Below are 23,269 nucleotides of genomic sequence, written 5' to 3' on the forward strand. Positions count from 1 at the left end.
AGCCGCCCCGCGCACAGATCCCCATAACGGAGCTTTTGTTCCTTTGTCACAAAGGGGTCATTTGAAAGTGTGCCTCTGTGCTCGGAGCCACGGGTATTAAGTTAACTGAGAATGTCTCCCTGGCCATTACCCTGTTAAAGCTCTGATCCAGCAAAGCATGTAAGAGGGTGCTTAATTTCACGTCTATTCAGCAAGGCAGTTAAGCACATGCTTATATCCCACTGGCTACAACGCAATTTAAACACACGATTTGAGATGAATGTGTATCTAAATGCTTTACTGTACTGGGGCCTTGGAGTAGAAACCATGAAAAAGCAGGAGATAAAGAGAGAATAACATTCCGAAAATCCCCTTCCACTTTAAGGGCCACTGACTCCATTAAAAAATGAGAATATTTTGGGCCATGCATGCACCTTCTGGGCCCTCTGCCAACCCCCCTGCCTCTAGAAGCACGCTCTTCTGCTCTAAGACCTTTCTTCCTCCCTGTTTGCAAGCCCTGTGCTGACCAAGAGAAACCTGACCGGCCTTAAAGGGGTGAAACCACCCCAGCTCAAGCTCCCAGCACCTTGTGCCTCTCACCCTGCTTCAGGCAGCAATGGCTGGTGCCACAGCCAGCCCTGCACGGTTCATCCCTGTCTGATGGGCTCCTGCCCTCTTGGGTGCCTTACTACCCACCCACACACCCACTGCAGTGGTAGTTACACCTGTTGGGAGTGTTTTTTCATCCCATCACCCCAGCAGGCACTGTGTGCAGACCCTGGACATTGTGCTGCCTGCACGGTTTAAGAACTACCTTATGGAAAGCAATACCAATTAAACTTTACGCTACATTTGTGGGTAGTCATTACTTTTCCTACTCTAAACCACATCATTTGGCCACCCAATTTGCTAAGTATAAAAAGAAGGATTATGCTGCAGTATCCCATTATTTTATTCGTTATGTTTTTCGTTTCTTGATGTTCAGAGCTTCAGAACGTCATTATAATGGATAATAACAATAAGAGTTAAAAACACGAAGAAACCATTAAACTGAGAAGATACTGCTCTCCTCTAGAAAAAAAATAATTCACTATACTGAGAATTGCTTTTTAGGAATGCTTATTTGAAACTCTCTTATCGCAATTATCCTTGCAGAATGGCTCACGTGGAGCAGCTGTTATCCCTAACTCCCCCAGAGATAGCCCTAAACGCCGGCACAGGGCTTGGTGAGAGCCTGAGTCCTTGGATCAGGTGGCCCACAATGGCTGTCACAGCTGCTGCGATCACCAGCACAATGGTGTGCTCCCAGGCTGGGCTGTGCAGCTCACCAGAGGTCCCTGTGACCCCTGTGACACGTGGTGGCCCACCAGCGCAGCCAGGCATGTAGGAGCTGAACCAAGCCCCTGTGGGAGGCACTGCCTGGACTGCCCTTCGGCTCACATGCTCCCATGGGGAGCAGAGGTCCCCTGTGCTGATTTTAAAGACTCAGAGGGACACGGGAGAGAACTGAAGTGCAGGACTGAGACCTACCGAGCTCCCCTGCTGCTTTGATGTCGATGTTGTCGTAGCCGCTGCCTATTCGAACAATGACCCGCAAGGCTTTGAACTTCTCCAGGTCTTCTCGAGTCAGCGTGATGGTGTGGTACATCATCGCCCCAACGGCTTCGTTTAATACCTGCAACAGAGCACAGGGATGTCAGGAGCCACCAGGACACTCGGACGGAACGCCTGCAGCTCCTGAGAGCCACTGACCTCTGGGATGCAGACAGGTACACGGGGAGTTGCCCAGCTTTACCACCAACCTGTTGGCTGACCTGCCACGGTGCCACCAAACCCAGCAGCAGTGTGCCCCACCGAAACTGCAGCCATCCCCATGGAATCAGGCATGAACTGCATGGACACTCAAAGATCTATCAGCTCCTCCTCTTCCAAACAAGGGTAATTCTTCTTTTAAGAAGCAATTAGGTTCTACAGCTGCACCCGCCGGTTTTGAAGACAACCATGTGCCACACCATGTCCTCCGATGTGTTGGATGGGCGCTACCTGTCACACTGCTCACCATTCCAGGAGTACATAAGACCATCTGTGTGAGGCTGTACGCCCATGTAAGGCTGTATCTATCCTTCAGTGGAGATTCAAACCCTCACTGGGCTCCCCTTAGTGCTCTGTGAACCCAAGCCCTAAATTCTGCAAGACTCACTCATTAATCAATGGACACCTCATAAAAAACCCTTCCCCTGCACTTTATATTTGAACATTTGGGGCTCTTTTCAGTTCTCTTTCCCAGACCCCAGATGTGGTTTCTGACCTCTGCCCACAGCCACCAAACTCCGCGCTGGAGGCAGCGAGCTGCTGGTGCTGAGTGCTGGGCACGGAGTGCTGTGTGTTACTGCAGGCTCAGCGAAAGGGAGAAACCTTCATAATATTGATGTTCAAAAGCTGATGCTAAGAGATAAGGTGACTTTTTGTTCCAAAATAACATCTGGCTTTTGAAACAGCCTCACTGAATTTTAATCAGCAGCAACTTCTGCTGATGCTATCTGGGCCAACTCGCAGCGGAGCTCTGAGCAAATCTTCTTGAGGACTGGGGAGGAAGGAGAGCATCCCTGCCCCTCTCCACATGCCCCACAGCCACCACTCCGTTACCTTCTCGTGGATCTCCTGAGTTGATTGTGCATCACAGAACGCCACGGTCGCCAAGTCCTTCAAAATGGGCATCTCCACTGTGCAGTCCCTGCCATCCAGCAGTGCCACCAGGGGCCGAGGGTGCATGGGGCCGTTCATGATCTGAGGACGGATACCTGCAAGCAGAAGGAGCACAAACCCTTACACCCACGGCAACAGCTCTGCCCAAGCATTCCTGTGGAGTGGAGAGCACGCAAAGTGAAGGATACAAAACCAGTGCAGACTCTGTTCTGCTGTCGACACACACACACACACACACCAGTGCCACCCCTGTGCCTATGGCTGCTTCCTTGGGCATGGCCACATCCAGCTGTGTGCTGCTCTGGGCTCATTTTCCAATCACAGGCTCACCAAGGTGAGGTTAGGAAACAAGTGATAATCAGCAAGGGCTGCAGGAAGCCCCATGTTTCTATCCTATTAGCTGCTCAGCCTGGGATTATCAGGTTCATTTTTGGACATTGGTGATGGTTGTTAGGGTTGTTCTGCTGGGGGAATTCAGTGCCACCATTTCTCTGTTGACAACCACGCCTTGTAGCTGTTCCTTTAGAAGCCAGAGGGCTGTAATTAGCTACAGAGGGGTGAAGGTTTGGTTTGGGGCTGGGGTTTCTCTGTAGAACAAATGCTATTGTGTGCCAGCATCAGCCAGGAGCAGGGGCCGCTTTGCAGGGAATCGCACCACCCTCCTGCCAGGAAAATGACAATGAGGGGAGGAAACTCACGAAGAAGAGCAACAGAGTGGGTTTTTTTTTGCTTTTTTTTTTTTTTTTTTAAAGGAAAAATGAAATGTGCCTGTTTGTCCAGATTGTTGTCAAGCAGGATGTGAGCCTGGGACACCAGGAGCCATAGCGACGCCATAGGAGCAGCACCAGGAGGGACCCAGGCAGCCATGCAGCCATCAGGATGGGGAGCAGCACATTCCCTCTCCTCAGGAAAAAGCCAAGAATGAACCCACCCAGCACAGCCGACCCACAACGTCCAGCATAACGTCACACATGAGTGGTTTTGGAGCTCTCCATCAGAGCACACTGGGAGGAACGTGCACCGTTTGCACACACATCCTCCAGATGGAAGCGTGGCTGTGTCAGTAGGCGGGGAATGGGGCCGAGATGATGTGGATAAGCAAAAGGAGCTTGCCATAAGCAGATAAGCGAGAATAAAAACATGCACAGAGCGCAGAAGGCTTACAAAAGCCTGAAGGGAAGCACTGTAGCCAGTGGATTCTTTTCTCTGTTTAACAAGCAAGTGAATTACAACACTGCCTTAATGCACAGCGCAGAATAGCATCTCTGAGATGAGGAGCATCACCTTCCAGCCTCACCCTGCAGCCACTGCACACCAAAAAGGGATAACGGTGCACAGAGAGGTGCTGTGTGTGTAACACCCCGGGCCCATCCATGCACGGCTGTCCATCCAGCTTCCGGCACAGCACTGCAGGGAATGACATCTCCTCACACAGCACACTTGTTCTGCACACGCCTGCCTCGTTAAGGAGAGCCGTGCCTTGGATCAGAAAGCCATCAGGCAGCTGGGCCATCAGGTGTCTGCTGTGAGGGGTTGGAAGGAGATGAGCCTTTGGGTCCCTCCCAACCCAAGCCATCGCATGACTCCGTGACCCCACGGTTAACAGCACGGTTAACCTCCAGCCTCCCCACGTGCATCCCGCACCCAGCTCCTGCCTCCCACCACTGCCAACCACAGCCCCACGCCATCCCCTGGGGGCCGCTGGCATCGCTTGGTGCACCGAGGGAGAGAGAGAGGAGGAAGGCTTTGTGGACAAGGAAAAGGAGGAGAAGCAGCAAGGTTTTGCAGCCACGCTCGGAACTCCGAGTCCAGCCGGCTCGCTTGTTGCACGCAGCCCGGTGCATAAAGTGCTTTTGTTCCATTTGGAAGGCACAAAGCCTGCTTGTCCTCCGCACCGCTCCTCCCCTCTGCCACCCACTTGTATCCGATCCCAATGGCACCCCTGCCAGGAGAATTAGGGAGCCTCCTGCTCAATGGCAGCCTTTGTGCGGCCGCCAGACGGCGGGTGCTATCTCACAGAAACAAAAGCCGGAGCCATTTGCCTAATTCTTATTAATCTCAGTTCCCTGCGCCACGCAGCATTTAAAATAATAAATAAAAGGAAAAAAGCCAGCGTTAAACATGTTCACTTGCAGTATATCAAAGTGCATCGAGAAGCCAGCCTGACTATCGGCCGAATTACTCATTCACTATGGAGTAGCTACAGCTTTACAGTCAACTACACACTTTATTAAACAAACAGAAAAGAAACAGGAAATTTCCCCTTGCCTGGAAAATGTTGCCTCCACATTCTTCTTCTTATTAAAAACCACACATGGCAGTGGAGGAGGAGGGAGGGAGGAGGAAGGGGGACCCACACACGAGAAAATACTACCACCACTTTGCAGGGCGCAGGCTCTCCTCTCCTCTACGAGGGGTATCTTCAAACAGGCGGTCCCGCGGCCCACAGCTGCACCATCTCAAGACAAACAAGTCTCTTTGAACACGGAGGGAAAAGAAAAGGCTTTTGTCCTGAGCCTCGGAAGAATGGTCTGCAATTGCCAGAGGAGTCACAGCCACCTCTGCGCGGCTCCCAACTCTTCAGAGCACTCCCTCCAGACTTTGCCGAAGCTTTTAACTAATCGTAGTTCTTTCCCAGCCCTTGAATAAAATCATGTGAGTGCCAGCCAAAAAATCTTATGCTATGCACACTAAAGGGTTTGTATATGTCACAGTTTCTTTTTCCCCCTTCCACTCCCCTCCTCCTATTGACTTGACTTGCACACACGTCTTTCTTTTTCTTTCCAGTTGTCTCAAATGGATTTAATCTGTGCCATGCTGTGTTTTGTGTTTGTTTTGTTTTCTTTTTTTTTTTTCCCCCCAAAGCTTAAAAATGAAACATGCCTATCCACATGGAGCGCATTGAGCAAGGCTCCAGGAACAAACCGAGAGCCTTTTGCAGCAGCAAGAAAAGCAGCACAAAGCACTGGGGAAGGCAAGGCCATGGCGATCTCAGAGCACCACAAACCAAAGGATAATTCTGCACGTGTCCACCAGCTGGTTGGCAGCCAACGGCAGTTTGCCAGCAGGGCTCACCCCACAGATCCTCCCTGAGGTGCCCATCTTCTGCTCCTGCCCCAGTGCTGGGAGTGGGGAGGACATGGAAGCAGCCCCACAGCATCGCTTGCAGCCTACGCCCCTCACCTCGCATCACAGAATGGCCTGGGTTGAACACAGGGCCAAACACAGATTACAATCACAGAATCATAGAATCATTAAGGCTGGAAAGGACCTCTAGGATCAACAAGTCCAATCCCAGCCCATCCTGTGCCCAGTCCCTCAGTGCCACATCCCCATGGATGTGAGCTCCAGGGATGGTGATCCCACCATTCCTTGGGCAGCCTGTGCCAGTGCCTCACTGCTCTGAGAAATTTCTCTTACTATCCAACTGGAATTTCACCTGATGCAACGTGTGGCCAGCATCTCTTGTCCTAAAAGAGCGCACAGGTGTTTTTCCATTGAAATTCATGGAAATGCTCCCACTGGTTTGAAGAGCATCACCCTTCATGACACACATCTGCACAGCTGTAAGAGGAAGAAGTGAGCCCCAAACTCAGAGGCTGCAGGAAGGAGGGAAGCAACTGCCCTGCCCAGGAGCTCTCCCTCTCACTGAACCTCTCAGAGAGTTCATAAATGCTTCCCACAGTAAATGCATGCACGAAAATGAAATAATACGAACGTCAGGACTGTAAGCCACATCCGAATGACAGAAGCAACCATAAATTAAACACTCAGTCAAAATACGGGGAGTTTTATACTTGCAGCATTTCACTGTTTTACAGCTTGAATTCCTGTAAGAGCAAACACCACAAGCACCTACACCCCTGAGCTCCACCTGTGCCCTGGTACAGCACAGACACACGCAGCACACTGCTGAATCACAGAATGGCCAGGGTTGGAAGGGACCTCAAGGATCACGAAGTTCCAACCCCCTGCCGCATGCAGGGCCACCAACCTCCGCATTTCATAGCAGCCCAGGCTGCCCAGGGCCCCATCCAACCTGGCCTTGAACACCTCCAGGGATGGACGGGGCATCCACAGCCTCTCTGGATGGGAGCCTCTCCAGACCTTGAGGGATCTGAAGGCTTTAAAGATGCTCTGGAAGATGGAAAAATGGAGGCTGAGATCAGCCTGGCCCAGGACAGAGCAGCCCCGGCATAGGGACGCCCAGCACTGCCATCCAGCCTGTCCCACGTCTTATTGCTCCTCTGTATTGTTGTGCAGCGAAAGAGAGTGGGGTGTGAAACAACTCCATGTGCAAATTCCCCAAACTCTGGGGAAGTCCATCTGCCTGCTGCCTGCAGCAAGACAGGGTGTCTTCCTCTTGAAACGAAGACTGCCTCCTTAGCAAGCATTGTGGTACAGAAAATAGCACAGCCTGGCCATTTTGGGAAAAGGCAGCCGTTCTAATTATATCATCACAGAGAGAGAGAGAAAAACAACTCAGGGTTTTCACTTACGCAGTCTGACAGCGTGCGGGACGTTAAGTTGTTATGCAAAGGGGGAAGTGACAGCCGTATGGCTGGGGCAGGAGATTCCCCCCCACTGAAAGAAACACCATCCATCACACACAGCCCTCAGCCTCAGCTTTTGGGAAGCAGAGGGGCTCGAGCTGACTGACAGAGCATGTGCCATATGCACCTTCTAAACCTGTGTCAGCACACTGGTCATGAGCAGAAAACAAAGAGAACGCCACGTTGTGATGCAGCTGTTGGAATTGAATTATGCTGACATTAGGCCTTTTAATTATGCTGGACAGAAAGTGCTACGAGCCTTTTAATGAAGATGTACACGAGGGTTTCTGTACGCTGCTTAGTTCTGTGGCTCACGTAACTGAGATCAGCCGGAGGTTTCCTGCAGACCCCCAGAGCAGGAGGGCAGAGATGGAGTTAGCAGAGCTCTGAGCCGGGGACAGAAACAAGGTAGAGGTTGGCACTCGTTGACGCACAGCTTCACAGTGCGTCGATGCCCCCGGTGCACAGACAAGTGGGTTGGAGAGACAGCACTGCTCTGCTGGGAGGGACCTGCACCGGGATGCGAAGCCAAGCGGTGCCATTTGGGGTGACGCACACAAGCGGTGCCCTGGGCCATGCTGGAGCTGGCTGGCTACCAAAGGGAAAAGGGCTGTGAGCTCACTTCAAAACCCATTGGTCCTGCCAAGGCTCCATCCCCTGCAAGACCTTCTAAAATAGCTCCTGGGCATCGGCCAGGCGTGCCAGCCAAGCCTGCAGTCTGCTGGGTGACCCTGCTGTGAGGTCATCCCTTCTGCAGACCGACAGCTGTCACTGTGTGACCCACAGAACGCTCCTGCCAAGAGTGCTGCATCCTCCACTGCTTCCTCCCTTCCCAAAACCGCTCCTGGCCCCATCTCTGCACTCAGATCCTCGCCTCTATGGCAAAAATCAACTGGCAGAACCCCTCGGTGGAGCAGAGGGTGAACCAGCGCCATGCTTCCATCATTTCTGCAGCTCCTAGTTTTGTTTTCCTGCTTCCTTGCTTCATTTTGTGCTCCCTCCCTGTCCCACAGCCCCTGTGCTCTCTCCCATTGCCCTCTGTAGAATCTGGGAACAATCCTTCTTGGTGCAAAACGATGGCAAAATGCACCCAGCAGGGAATAACACCTGCAAATCCCACCAATTTCCCTATGATAAACACACACACTTCCTCACAGCATGGCATCACAGCTAAATGAGAAAAAAAAAAACAACTAAATACCAACACTGGAAAGAACTCAAGTACAACCCAGATGCTATTAAAGTCAATACTTTCAAAACTAATTCTTTACAAGGGTATCTTCAGATTTTAGGAACCCAGGCATGTGTTGGGTTCCCGCTGACATCTGAAATAGCCCAAACCATGACTTTTTGCTAAGAGCACCCTGAAGGTGCAGAAGGGCACAAGAATGTGTCTGTACACTTGCACACTGCCCAGGTGCACAAGAGTGCACACTTCTGAGACTGCACATGGATCCTTCAACTCCATGTGCACAGATGCTGGGTTGTGAGTAGTAATCTGCAAGCCAGAAAGATCTTTTGTCATTCAGGGCTATTGAATCTTTCTTAAAATCTTCAAATCAAATGCTGAGATATTTTTTGCGAGCTGCTTTTGAATTCCTTTCTCTCAAATATCCATTAAACCTTTCAAAACTTGAACCAATTTTTATTTTTCATGTAATGCGCAACCAGAGAGATCTGAAGAAAAGCATATGGTCCCAAAAGCACAAACGTTTTTCTAACTGTACAAATTGCTCTCATGAAAGATATTATCTCTCCCTATGAACCCTGCCTAGCTTCAGTCTTCCTGGCTGAAAACCAATAAGGTCTGGGGGCTGCACGCAATGGGGGACATCTGTCACAGCCCCAATCCGTACATCACCACCCCAACAGCCCCGAGACCCAAACACAAAGCTTTTCCAAAAGAAATTCCGCCAATCCAAGGCTGCACATTTAACTTTTCCAAGATGAACCCATTAAACCATGATGCACTCAACAGGTTGCCCAAGGAGGTTGTGGATTCCCCATCCCTGCAGGCATTCGAGGCCAGGCTGGATGTGGCTCTGGGCAGCACAGAGCAGGGGGTTGGGACTGGATGATCATTGTGGCCCTTTTCAACCCAGGCCATTTTATGATTCTATAAATACCATCACTGCCTTTGACTCCTGAAGCAGCTCCTCACCTGAGACGCAGCAATGCTTTCCATGGCTTCGTTGCAGGAGCAGCTGGATGCCTTGTTCAACACCCCAATAACAGAGTTTGCAGCCACCCTTATTTATCAACAGTTTGAGATATTATCACGATTCAGGATAGATGAAAAAAATATCTTAAAGGAGAGTTATGTAAAGTAGGATAACCGAGAACAATCTGCTAATCTGCTGTGTTTCAGAGCAGAAGAACACAGCTTCCTGTCCTTCATAATAAACCGAAAAGGAACGCTGATGGAGCAAGCAAAACCATCCACAAACACAAATCAACCTTTTCTCCTTGTGAGCAGGAGCTGCCCAAGGGATAACCACACAATCATGCTGCATTCATACAGTACACTACATCTTCATTAATCCAGACAACACACTGGCAGAGCCTTATTTTCCAATTCCAAGACCGTGGAGCTGCTCCCATGGTCCCGCAGGTCGCTGCCCACCTCTCCCCTCCATCACAGAGGTTTCTGGCCGTGGCCCAAGGCTCCCTAGGTGGAGAACCAAGCCCTTCCCTCACCAACACCAAGGGAAACTTCAGTGAGGCCACAGGAACCAGAGGAGGGGATGGGGATGATGGAGTAAAGCACCCAAGCTAGGAACTGTATTTTCTCTCCGTTTGGAATGAGCGGAAGTTCTGACCAATAACCTTCACATGTAAGGTGTCTCGTTCTGTTGTTCATGCAGAGGATCACTGCACTGCAACTCCCATGGCTGCCAGGAGGCATTTCTTAGAGGATTCTCCGAAGGAAGAAAAAAAAACCCAAAGCTGTACTAAAACTGCTCTCCAAACAATGTCAAGCTGTAAGAGGCCGAAAATGTCTTCATTTTTATGCCTTTCCAGCATCAGAAAAAAGAAAGTCAACACTGATGTAGGTAAGCACAGGCTGTATATTTATCTAATATGTACACTGAGGATGGTGAAAATATTTCAGAGTTGCCTGCAGTCATAAAACTATAAATCACACTGAACAGTATCACTGTCGTAAGCCATTTTCTTTTAACAGCTCTCTATACTTTACTGCTTCAATAAAACCCATCACCTACCCACCCAAGACCTACAGTTACTTTCAATTAAAACAAAAACCTAGATTTCATTGCAAAGTCACGACACAAACCCACCAGAAGGACGAGGTACAGCAAAATGAACAAACCAGATCTCACTTCTTCCTTAGGAGTGAGGTAGGAAAAGGAAGCAAGTGATTGTTCATGCACTTCATTCCATCACACAGATTCGCTGGCAGTTGGACTAGATGATTTTAGAGGTCTTTTCCAACCTTAATGATTCCATGATTTGAAATGAATTGTTGCAATAATCATCATACATGGTGCTTGTGTCCTATGGGTCCCAAAGCCCCTCTACACTAACAGACCCCATCATGGCACCTCCCCACTGGCTGTTAGCAAGAGGAACATCCCTTTTTCTCCATATGCCTTTTTCTGCAATCATGTTACTCTCAGCAAGTTCTACTGAACCTCTCTCTGGTAAAAACCCAATGAATGGTTCATCTTCCTTGATGATCAACTGTCATCTTCCACGTGCTCACCCATCTTCCCGGTAGAGGGCTCCTTCAGAAGGGAAAAGGAAGGGGATTCTTTTGCAGAAGCCTGTTACAAGTTGTATTCTATGATCCATGATCTCACTCAATGTTGCTTACAGCAGAGAGTTCATCTACAAAAGCACACAGACCTGCTGCAGGATCTGTAGTCATTTCCTGAGATCTGTGAAGCACAGGGTTTTGCCACTCCTTTGGAGAAGCAGACCTTGAAATCAATGCATTGAAGCACATCCCTCTCAATGCCTCATTGAAGGACTACCCAACTGACACTGATGGCTTTCAAGGTAATTTTTTTTGCATTACTTGTAACGTGAGGGTCACAATTCTTGAAGGGCTCCTCTCTAAGCTCCATTAAGTGAGCACAATGGACCTTCTGCACCCAAGGCAGTCACGCTGCTGTGCTCTGCAGCACGCATTGATGCCCAGGTCAGCAGCACATCTCACTCTCCTCTGCCTCCTTACTGCTGGACAGAGCTGGTGGGGATGCACGCAACCTGTGCTGGGTGCAGAGATGCACTTGGACTCCTCCCTGCCATACTCCCACATGCAAGCACCCAGCTGGCTCCAACCACTCTGCCGTTCCTGCCCCTGTCAGGCACACGAACAAAAACCCAGTCACGACTTCCCTGCGATTCACATGAAAAGTGACTGGAGTCAATGGCTTCAGTGTGGAAATCATTCAAACCAGCTGTGGTGAGTGAAAAGAATCCATTCTTCATTCCTGCAACCAGGCTTGCTAGAAAGTAGGGAGCAAATGTTCCACCCAGAATAGTTTTGGTCTGAGCACAAGAGAAGCTATTGGCAACATCAACGTTGAAAGAAAGAATGTCTTAGCATCAGACTCAGATGCCTAGCAAATGTATTTCCTATCTTCTATCCCCAGTGGTATTTCTTTCTGCTTCTAATGGACAAGATACTGTAACCAGCCCTGGCAGATTGCTCCAAGTCTTTACAGCAGAGCGCTGCTTTTCCATATGGGACAGATGTGGGATGGAAAGAGGACTTATGGGGACACAGAGCTAGTAATGCCCAAGAAGACACTTCCCATCCTGTTCAAGCAATGCCCAGCAACACAAGATAACGGCTATCATTAAAAACACGTTGCGAGTACAGTGTCACAATATGAAGGAAACGATGAACCCGGGGCTCTCCACTGCCCTGCCACGCTGGGTGTCACTGCTCAGTGCTGGCTGCCTCCCCACCTCCCTTCCATTGGTCAGGACGAGCAATTCCCAAATCACAACAGCTGGCAGCAGCAGCCCTCCGCCTCCTCTCAGTCGCTGCAGCTTTCCCTGAAAGCATGATGACTTTTAAATCCTTCCAGGCTCGAAGCCCAGTAAGCAGTAAAGCCCAGCACAAAGTGATATTTATTTCTCATAACTATTTTTCTCATGTAAGAATGCAACAGAAAAGTAACCCCTATAGTATTTATCATAGCCAGAGGTATCGGATTGGAAGCCCAGGTTCCAACCTTCCCTCAGCTGTGGGGTCTTGAACAAAATCTTTTGGGGAATGGGAGGCATTGGTTTGGACAAAGAGCTCCACGGAACAGCCACAATGGCTGCGCAGTGCTTTGGTTAATTACAAAGTTGGCTGCATTCGTAAGGACGAGGAAAACAACGCCGCTGAAATCAAGGCAGAGAACAAGGAAAAACAGCAGCACATGGAGGAAACAGAAACGGCTCAGTCAGCCCCAGTGCCTCTCCAAAACCACTTGTAGTTATTGGTGCGTTGCTGTGGGTGCAGCGCTGTGCCACGGCTCTGGGAACCACAGGGGGACGTGCAACCTGTGCGGAGCTCCTCGGCTGCAGCAGACAAGCAGCATACTGATCCCTCCTCTCAGCACAAGGCTCTGGCCAAGGAGAAACAACGGCCATGGACCACTTCCAGGAGTGGGACTGAGACGCTCTTACTGTAATTGAACATGAAGCTGCGGCCTCTGAGGGCCGTGCAGGCTCCTTGCTGGGATGGGCTGCTATCTTGTATGGCTGAGCAAGGGGTTCTGCTTCACAGCAGCTGCCAGCAGGAGTGGGATGGCAGGGGGCAGGTGGGAGGGAGGCTGTGGGCACAGCTGCAGTCTGCAGGCTGGTGAGAGCATAGAGATGGTGGCAGGGCAAGCTGAGCTTGCTAAGAGCAGCTCCAAGAGAACCATCCCAAAGGACAGCCTCCTCTTGATTCTCTTCCATGTGGGAGATGAGAAAGAACCACCTAAATTGGACAGGAAGCTGAACCCCATGGAGGGCCTCTGACCCAAGGAGTTCCAGGGTCCCAAACACCTCTGCAAAGGGAACAGAGCCATCAAACCCACAGATCTACAAAACTAGCTTAGATAGAGTCACAGAATGGTTTGAGTTGGAAGGGAACTTTAAAGGCTATCTGGTCCAACCCCCTGCAATGCACAAGGACACCCAAAGCTCCATCAGGTGACCAGAGCCTATTCCCTGACCTTGGGTGTCTGTAAGGATGGGCACTATCACCTCTCTGGGCAGCCTGTGCCAGTGCCTCACCACCCTTATTGGATACAGGAAAAAAGTTGTGTACAATCTAGGTCTTTCCTCTGTTAAGTTTGAAACTTCCTCTTGTCCTAATAGAAGCATAGAATCATTTGAGTTGGAAGGGACCTTTAAAGATCATCTGGTCCAACTCCCCAGCCTGGACAGCTAGCAGCAAAGTGCAGTTTCACTCAGGGCAGCAAAGCACAGGTTACACACTCTGTTCATGATTGAAGTCAAAATCCCAGAGCCAGGGATCAATTTGCTTAAGATCTACTTTCTAGTTACAGTTTTTCCAAATCCCACCTGCAGATCCTTGCTCAGAGCCCGAAGCCGCAGGACTCACCAAACACTGCCCTGCTGCAGCACAAAGGGCTTTGGACGGACTGGAGTAAGAGATATTCTGAAACTATTAAGGCTAGAAGCTGAAAGCAAACAAAGCACGTAATGACATGAATTTGGGAGGAGGAGCTTGCAAAAAATTCAAATCACAAACATTTTGTGAATGTTACCAGCAGTGCTGTTTGCAAGCATGGAATAGCTTCTTAGAAACTGTCTACCCTTAGCGTACTGCCTGTCCAGCAGCAGTATTTTGGTTGGCTTGTTGTTGCTAATTCCAGTATTTGCCCCTTCTGCTCTCTTGCCTTCTACCAGCCTTGCTGTGCTCACAGCCAGCTGCCCAGCACTGCTTTGTATGTACTCATTGGTCAGTGCCTTGGCTAGATGCCTTATGAACAGATTAAACAAACAAATAGGCAAGAGGCGTATTAACACTGTGAGCCTAATATTTTTCCAGAGTGGGAGTAAAGGAAATTGGAGATTCCCCAGGAAAGTGTCCCTGAGTGCGGCGAATGGCCAAATTCCACCCATTAGAGGGGCATCATGGAAGGGAATTAAGCACTCCTGGCATCTGGTGCAGGGAACCCACAGCCGAACCACAAATGAATGCAAGCAAGGCAGAGATTGCATTGCAAACTGCTTATCTTCTGGAGGCCAGCTGCTGCTCCGAGCCTGAGGCCTCTGGGAGGAGCAGGAGAGGCTTTTCAGAAGGAGTTACAGCAGCGCTTTTCCTTACTGGCACCAAACACCTCTTCCTTCCTGCAGCAAAAGCTGCTTGCTGTCTGTCCCCAGGGAGAGCTGTGGAGTGTCCCTCTGGCTCTCTCTGAAGCGCTCTTCCCAAACTGTAACTGGTTTTGCAACACAGAGCTGTGCAACAACCTCCCAAGCGCCGAGCCTTGCAGAGCCCATGTTGTCCCTCCTATCCTTCTGTGAGATCTGCCTCCCACGTGGCTCTGCTGATCCGCTCACCTGCCAGAGCTCAGGCCTCCTCCCCGCTGATCCTGCCCTGCTCAGCTGCCCGCACACCATACATATGCAGGCGTGGACCCAAATGGTTGGGCTGGCTCTGCCCAGCACCACTGCGCCTAAGGACACCAACTCACCCTGCACCAGGAGAGGAGGGGACTTCCCTTTGAAATCACCAGGACAAAGCTCATCTACAGTCATGGAATGACTGCCAAGAGAGAAAAAGCAAGATAGTCCAACAGATCTCTGGATTTAACTCATTCACAGCTGCACATCCTAAAAAGCATGATGCCTTTTAGTTCACAGGGCAGATGCCTGTACCCCTGAGCTCCACCTTCCCTGATAAATATCTCTGTGCTCCTTGCAACTGACCTGCTCTGGTTAACTGTAGCCCAGAGAAGCACAGAAAAGAACCACAGGATCACTGAAGTTGGAAAAGCCTTCTAAGATCACCCAGTGACACCACCCACCCACCATCACCATCGCCCACTAAACTAAGTGCCACATCTACATGTTCCTTCAACACCTCCAGGGACAGCAACATGTTGTCATTCATCTTAAAATTAACCTAAAACATAGCCAGGCTCATATGCCAGTTCTGATGTCTTTTGCCACTTCAAAGCATCTTCTTCAAAGCTCTCCATCAAACAGCCAGCTGCGCCCTTCCCCAGGACTCACCCCTCCTTCTCCAGGCAACAGCCACTGCTCTTGCCACGGAGCAGCCAAGCAAGCTCCTTATGGGTCTCCTGACCCACAGGTCTTGCACATCTGCTGCTGTCACAGCACAACCCACATCCTGTCTCTACAGCACGTCCCATCTCCCTTTGCCATAAAATCATAATCATTAAGGCTGGAAAGGACCTCTAAGATCTCCAAACCCAACCCCACCTACCCCTACCATGCCCACATCCCTCAGTGCCACATTCCCACAGTTCTGCAACACCTCCAGGGATGGTGACCCCAGCACTCCCTGGGCAGCTGTGCCAATATTACCACTCTTCCTGAGAAAGAATGTTTCCTAATATCCAGCCTGGAGACCTGGGTGCAATTCCCACCCACCTCCCAGCTCTCCATACCCTTTTAAGTTTCCATGCTGGTGTTCCACCCTGGGCTCAGCTGAATAAACTTTAAGTCCCAATTTTTGTTCTTTGCACAGCCACCTCTCCGCTATGACTAGTGAAGCAGGTATGGCAACCCAGCCATTGGTAACAGTTAAAAAGCCACAATAGTTTATCAATTATTTTTGTACAGCATTCTTCAGAGCAGCACACATTGGGCCCATATCTATGAATCATTTTCACTTTCTGAGTTATGTTTTCTTTCTCGAGAGCATGGCAATGAGATCAACAGGCTTATCATTCATTAATAGGAGCAGAGTCTGACACACCTGAGTTTTAGGGGGAGTAAACCAGACACACAGTAAGCAGCCTAATAGCAAGAACAGGAATTTCACGTGAAACCGAAATATCAGAAGCAAAGAAGGAAGCACTGCACTGTATGCACAACCAAACCACTTTTCAATGGCAAGCATCCAAACCAGAACAATAGCTGCTAACACACAGCCAGCACCGCGTGTCCCAGTCAAGCTGACCACACGGAACCAACTGAAAGGTGGACAGCCAACACCCATGCACGACACTACTATATTTAAAAAGCAATCTGAGCTTTAATAATTCAAGAGCATTTAATTGGTTGCTGGTAAGAAAGGTGGAATTTTTTTTTTCCATAGCATGACCTGGATGGATCCAGTATCTGTGTAAGGCACACCCTGACCTGCACAGCCCAGGCGTGGGGCCAAGGGGGGGATGTGGCAGGACATGGGGCTGCGGCATGGCAGGAACAGTTCTAGTGCTAATAGCCCAACTCCTTAATGTACAGAGGAAAAACAGCACTTCATGAAATATTGATACGCATTTGGAAATTTGACAATTATCTCCAGAGCTCCTTGGTAAAACCTGAAAGCAAATAAATAGCAAACATTTCCTGTACTCATTAAAATACTGAAAAACAGAGAAAGAAAGCTACTCATTATCCATTTGACAAATATAACCTATTATTTTTAATAATGCACAGGCATTCAATGCATGAAATTTACAGCTCCTCTTGCTTAAAGAAACCATTGGTTTTGTAGATCTAATTTTAAGAAATGCAATAAAAGTAAGTTATGTGGAGCTGATTGCTTCTACAGGAGAGGGTAAAAATCTTTCTTCTGCTGCAATGAATGGCAAAACCGCCATTTATTCAGCTGGAAGTACAGCTTCACTCACTGCTCTCTTCTGGAAACTGCTTTTCCAGAAAGGAATTCTCAAAAATTAGAAATATTCATTTCTTTGGCTCTTCTCATGCAAGCTTCAAAACCAGAAACCTGGATTTAAGGAAGTAAAACGCAGCACACGTGGGGCTGTTAGTGCATGAGCTTCATGGCTGTAAGGAAGAACATCAAGTATAGAAAACTTCTTGATGGATAAAGACGAGCTGACAGAGCACAACAGGCTGCTCAGCATCACAGTGATCCACTAATGATAGTGCAGCAATCCACAGTTGGGACCTCTCAGCCCAAACTGTTAAGACGGTACCATGGGTGCAGGGCCAGGGAGTGCAACACCCTGATGATGCACACTTGATACCTTTGCAGGTCTTCTTAACCCCAACACGTGTCCTGACACTTGTTCTAACACTGCAAATCAGTCCTGTAGCAGAAACACTAAGTCACAGCCTGAAGCAGTGATGGAGCACCTTGGGAAGGCAGGGCCAACCCAGGGGAGTTCAGGTGCATGCATTGCAGCTGAGTAACCAGAAAGACTGGAGCCAGGATCCACCCATAGCCGTCTAAAAGTAGTAAGAGATGGAACTTAAGATCCTTAAACCAAATCTTGCAGTGCTTAAGCTGACAACTTCCACTCTCACTCAGGTCCACCCAACGTGACCAAAAATCCAATGACAGAACGAGTGAGAGGTGGATAAGTGGGACAATGAAAGCCATGGTTGGGTTTTCCCAATTACCTCATTGTCCCAATGGGACAGTCTAGATGCAGATAAGCTCTCTACTGTCCACGCTGAATACTTCCTTTTATCTTTCATAATACACACTAATCAAGACTTCTTTCATCGTCAAAGCAAAATACATGCACTTGCATGAACTACTGTACTTTCTGAATATTCATTTTAAACTTTATCATAAAGCAATCAGAGGAAGGCAGGGAACATTACAGCTGATTGCGTGTGACATTTCCATCCCTGTTCTTTTTTCACTTCGTGGCTAATGGTGAGAGACTCCAACAAGAGCCACCATAAGAAAAGATTGATGATAATCACTACGGTCAGCAGAGGAGTGTGTAGGAGGCAGCTAGAAACTGTGCAGGGATTTGCAGTGTTAGAACAAGTGTCAGGACACGTGTTGGGGTTAAGAAGACCTGCAAAGGTATCAAGTGTGCATCATCAGGGTGTTGCACTCCCTGGCCCTGCACCCATGGTACCGTCTTAACAGGCAAGAGCACATATCCCAAATGTTTCAATGGGACCTCTTTTGATATTCTTCTTTCTGACTTCTTTCTGGTTGAAAGTATATCTTAACTTACTACTTCTTACTGTGTTTGCTGTCTAAGCAAAGTCCCTTCTGTTTATTTACTTGCCACGTCCATATAATAGCCTAGAAAACAACGAACTGCTTGAAAACCAAACCAAATCACTCCTGGCAAAACACTTCTAACTGCGCAGAAGTGCTGATCCAAAAGGATAATGACTAATGCACAGATTATATTTTTGAATACAATAAATACAACAGCTGCAGAGAGAGAAATGAAGAGGGGGGAGGGGGAAAAAAAGCTGCTAACCTTTCAAAGGACTCAGATAGGCAGGGATCTCCCAGGAGATACTCTCATCTCCACTGCTAACCCTTAAATGAAGTCTGGGAAGGGGTGGATCCTGGCTCCAGTCTTTCTGGTTACTCAGCTGCAATGCATGCACCTGAACTCCCCTGGGTTGGCCCTGCCTTCCCAAGGTGCTCCATCACTGCTTCAGGCTGTGACTTAGTGTTTCTGCTACAGATCCTCATCAGCTCCAACCATTCAAGCCCTACTGGTTTCACAGAATCACAGAAGGGTTTGGGTTGGAAGGAACCTTAAAGCCCATCCAGTTCAACCCCTGCTGTGTGCTGGTTGCCACCTACCAGCTCAGGCTGCCCAGGGCCCATCCAGCCTGGTGCTGCCAACATCTGGGGATGCCCAGAGATGCCACAGCTTCCTGTGCCAGAGCCCCATCATCCTCCGAGTAAAAAATTTCCTTCTGAAATCCAACCTGAATCTCCCTTCTTGTAGTTCAAAGCCTTGGCCTATCTGCCCCTTCTCCCAGCCCCTCCTTGGCTGTCTCTGCTTTTCTATTTGCCACTGGCCTCTCAACCTCTGAGGTTAGGTCAAGACTTTCCCAGCTGAGACCTGGACCCAGCCCACTGGGCACAGGGTGACCCCAGGCAGGCAGGACGGGAGCCACATCTCCATGTGCCACGGGACTCACACGTAAGCTGATTGCTGGCCTCGACACCCTTCACACTGGGGGAGAGGGCGGAGGAAGGCAAGCCAGGCACTAATCCGCTCCATCTGCTCTGCAGCAGCTAATTGGATTGCGAGTGCAGAAGGCGAGGCCCCTGCATGCTCCCAAACCTGCTGTTGTACTGAACCAAGCTGCTCCGGTGCATGGGGCGAGGGTCCTGCCACAGAGCCAGCTGCTGCTCCTGACGAAGTGGGCACAGCTTGGCTGCCCAGCTCCACTGCCCCGGCTTCACTGGGGAGGTGAGAGCACCACTGCATCAGAAAAGAGTGTGTGAATAAAAACATCAACGTTTCATCTGTAACAAAGCCTTAAAATAGAAGGCAGAAGAGTTTTTAAATTAGTTTTCTTTACCAAAAGCGGGTGGAATGCTGTTAATGTCAAGTTTTATTTACGTGCAAAAGTCAAAGGCTCATCTGCAAGGTGCTCTATATAAACATTACTAATGTATGTCCTGTATCTGCAGCATTTATTCTAAATCAGAGGCTTAATGATTCCGCTCTTCAGCTTTTTAAGGATTCACCTCAGCACCCACTCCACTTCTCAAAATAACAGACAATTCGGTGGTGCAGCATTTTCATTAAGGTGCTCTGCAGTGCAGTGCTATGCGAGAGACAAGAAGAAATATAAAAATGTGTAATATAATAATGATCAGAAACCTTTAGCATTTTTTCCCCTCTATGAACACTAAGTTTGTAGCTATGGAAACGACTTACGAGAAGGCTAAAAAAAATTGTCAGCAAATATAGCCAGAGGATGCTGTGGATATAGGGAAGTCCTAACAATGATAGAGATCTACAGGGTAAGAGGAAAGTGTAAATTGAAGATGACAACACTTGTGCATCGACAACACGTTCTCCTCTGACAGGCCAAACTCATTTTTATTGCCGTGGCACTAAAGTCAATGAATTGTACCTGGAATGAGTTTGACACTTTATATTGCTTTTGATAAAGCCATTGTAAAAAGCACACTTCAACTTTTAAAAAGTATTTTAGAAGTGTATTCTCTGCAATCAGTGAATCCTGTGTTCATGTTGGCCACGATAGTCAGTGTTTTATCAAGTCAGATTGCAGCCCCTCTCCTGCATGCTCTGTGCTCCAGCTATGCACTCCATTAATGAGAGCAGCCCTTATAACACCAATCTGAAGTCCCACACATGACACACATCTGCATCTACCACAGTGAGGTTGGTGAGAGCTTGCACATACAAATGATGCTAAACCAGGTCTTTGTGAGCCTTCCACCCAAACTCGGTGCAGGTTATTCCCATCCTGTACCCATATCACACCACAAATGATAACATGACCACCAGGACAGTGGATGCTAGCAAGACACATCTGCTGATTTCAATCAAATGTTTTTGCATGGAAGTTACAATCCCAGTTAAAATAATTAGCCCATGGTTTTGCCAGTGCATGCCGTGCAGACATACTTCACCTGGAGGAACACACTTCTTGGGAATGGCTCCAAGGACTTGCTATGGTCTGTCAGGTCAATGTGCAAATTAAATCAGATTTATTCAGTGCATGGAGCTTGCTGTGGTGCTCCTTCAGTCTGGATTGTTAATTGAGCTGCTTTACATGTATACATTGTGATTACACGGTACAATCTGTACAGAAAATGTAGTGAAGAAAACCTGCAGTTGATTTCTGTTCGCTATACGGTACATTGGGCAGAGAACCAACCAACATCAACAAATGCTCATGAAATTTATATTGTGCATGAAATATCACTGCTACACTCTCTCTGCCCGTAAAAAGCGATTACAATTTCAACACATTACTCTTAAAAGAATGAGCAAATTCAGCTCTTTCAACCATCCTTGAACAACCGTCAAGGCTCTTGCCCCTGACTATGCCCTCTCAGCCTGCAATCAATATATGGTAACACCATTTCTGTCTGTCACAGGGTGGAAAATGCCAATAAAAAGAATCACCATCAGGTGTTAAACAGTATCAGCAGAGCTAAACTCATCACAGGGAAAGGCATTTCGAGCCGGGCTCTAAGCTGATAAACCAAAAGATGAGTCCCTTTCACACTGGAGAGCATTACTTGCCCAGGGAAGGCAGCCATCCTCAGCCTGGCTTTCCCTGCGTAGGAGAAGGTCTGGGTTTTAACCAGCTCTTACTTGGGTTGGATGCCAAGTGGCCTCGCTTCTCCTTTTGTGCAACACCTTCCATACACGTTGCAGGCTCTTTCTCTGCTTGTCACTGCTGTGGCTTGGAGCAGGGATTGCCATGCCTAGGAAGGACAATCCATCTAACTTCTCCTGAATACTTTATCAAACCCCAAAACCTGTGGCAGTTGATCCCAATGCTCATACCAAAGGACGCAACGCAGAGGATCAAAGCTTGGCACAAAACCACCAGTCGGGTACTTGGAAACACACTCAGTTTAAAAGACTGCTATGCACAGCCCAACAAGACTCTTTTTTTAAAAAAAAACAAAAAAACAACAAAATGATCTGTTTTAAACCTCTGTTCATTTACCAACCCTCAACACATCCGTGGACTACAGCAGACATTTTACAACTCTCTGCTGACCAAGCTGACATTAACCTCCACCGACAGAAAATATGTGCAGCCATTTAGAGACGGAGTTGAACACTGAACCTGCTTTCACCTCGTGACTCACGGATCCCCAGCAAAAGCTACAGCCAGGAGAGAGCTCGTGGCTCCCAGATATGCGTCCCCTCTCCTCCTGCTGGTAAATACGATGTTCCTGGGTTTAGTCAAGTTTCTGTCATCCACCCGATGTTGTACAAACACGCTAAAGTACTCGTAAAGCTCGTTTATCACCTCGCCTGCAAGCGCGAACGCTCCTTAGCAATGGTGTTCCTGGAACAGTAATTCCTCAACACCACTCGAGGATGCAGAACCGCCACGCCTTCCATTCCTCAGCCACAGCCTTCCCTCTGCAGCGGGTCTTACCATGGCTTCTACTTCTAAAATACAGTTTAACGGGAAGAAAACCTCTCCGGCTATTTGGAAAATAAAAAGGGGGAGATAAATAAAAATGAAGACAATTTTACAGGTCCTACTTCAGCTAAACCTTTCAGGGACTTCAATGAGAAGATAATCTTTCTGTGATTATGTCCAAACCCTCTGGTTGCTTAGCAACATATAATTAAGGAATATGTTTTCAGATCCGCTTTGCAAGCTGGCCATTATCAGATGAAATTACTGGAGCAACAAATGTCATCCTCATGCAAATGAGTTGGTTGTAGGGGGGAAAAAAAGAGGTTTGAGTGGTGAGAAAGAGCTCAGCAGCGCTGAAACGCTGCTGGCTTCCTCTTGCTGTGCGCTGGTAATTCTTTTAAAGAAAATGGATAACATAGAGATTTTTAGAGAGTAAGGTTTGTGGATTACATAGGAGACAAATGGCAGGAGGGGATGGTGCCGGTTCCAAAGGAGGCTGCTCCGATGCGTGTGTCACTGTGGTCCCTCCCATCGATCGCGCTGCAAACACGCTAACATGCCTGTGCTCCCTGCATCGTGCCACTCCGTCCTTCTTTTGGGCTCTGGGAAATTGGTGATTTAAAAGCACTGCCTGGATGTACCACTTTTGCCTCTGATCTGTGTCAACACAAAGCACGTTGCCTAATATTTAAGTATTGCTATAAATCAATACCTTACGCCAGCTGCACAAAGGATGCATGAGCATGAAAGAAAGGGCATCCCCTCTCGAGCCGTGTAATTACAGTAAGCTAGGGCAAGGGCTGCGCCAACCGGCTGCGTTTTGACAACTTTATCACTTCCACTCAGAAAATCCTTCTTTATTTAGATTCCTGTGGAATGCCATCATCGGTTTGGCACTGTTTCCACGCCTATAAATGGTAGACTTTTATTAAGGCTTTGTGTGCGTGTGCTTCCAGGGTACATTGTTTGAGACTTGTTTGTATGGCAGTTCAGATAAACTATGCAGAGAGAAAATCCCCTGCCCACAGACTTAC

At 48.5% G+C, this 23,269-nt stretch overlaps 1 protein-coding gene across 2 annotated transcripts in view; it reads right to left on the bottom strand.

Annotated features, from left to right (window-relative positions):
• The window catches only part of CTBP2 (C-terminal binding protein 2), a 108,203-nt gene that overhangs the window by 6,549 nt on the left and 78,385 nt on the right, over window positions 1-23,269 (bottom strand). Inside the window, exons 1-3 of one of the 2 annotated variants that reach the window (XM_085230004.1) lie at window positions 4,954-5,156; window positions 2,626-2,780; window positions 1,510-1,654 (exon numbers count right to left, since the gene is read on the bottom strand). In XM_085230004.1, coding sequence (XP_085086130.1) covers window positions 1,510-1,654; window positions 2,626-2,780; window positions 4,954-4,975 — 322 coding nt within the window. In that variant the 5' untranslated portion in view covers window positions 4,976-5,156. Of the gene's footprint in view, window positions 1-1,509; window positions 1,655-2,625; window positions 2,781-4,953; window positions 5,157-23,269 lie in introns of those variants that run through there. The other variant, XM_085230003.1, reaches the window with a different exon arrangement.

This window comes from Meleagris gallopavo, chromosome 8 (assembly GCF_905368555.1).
Source record: "Meleagris gallopavo chromosome 8, MGAL_WU_HG_1.1, whole genome shotgun sequence".
NCBI lineage: Eukaryota > Metazoa > Chordata > Aves > Galliformes > Phasianidae > Meleagris > Meleagris gallopavo.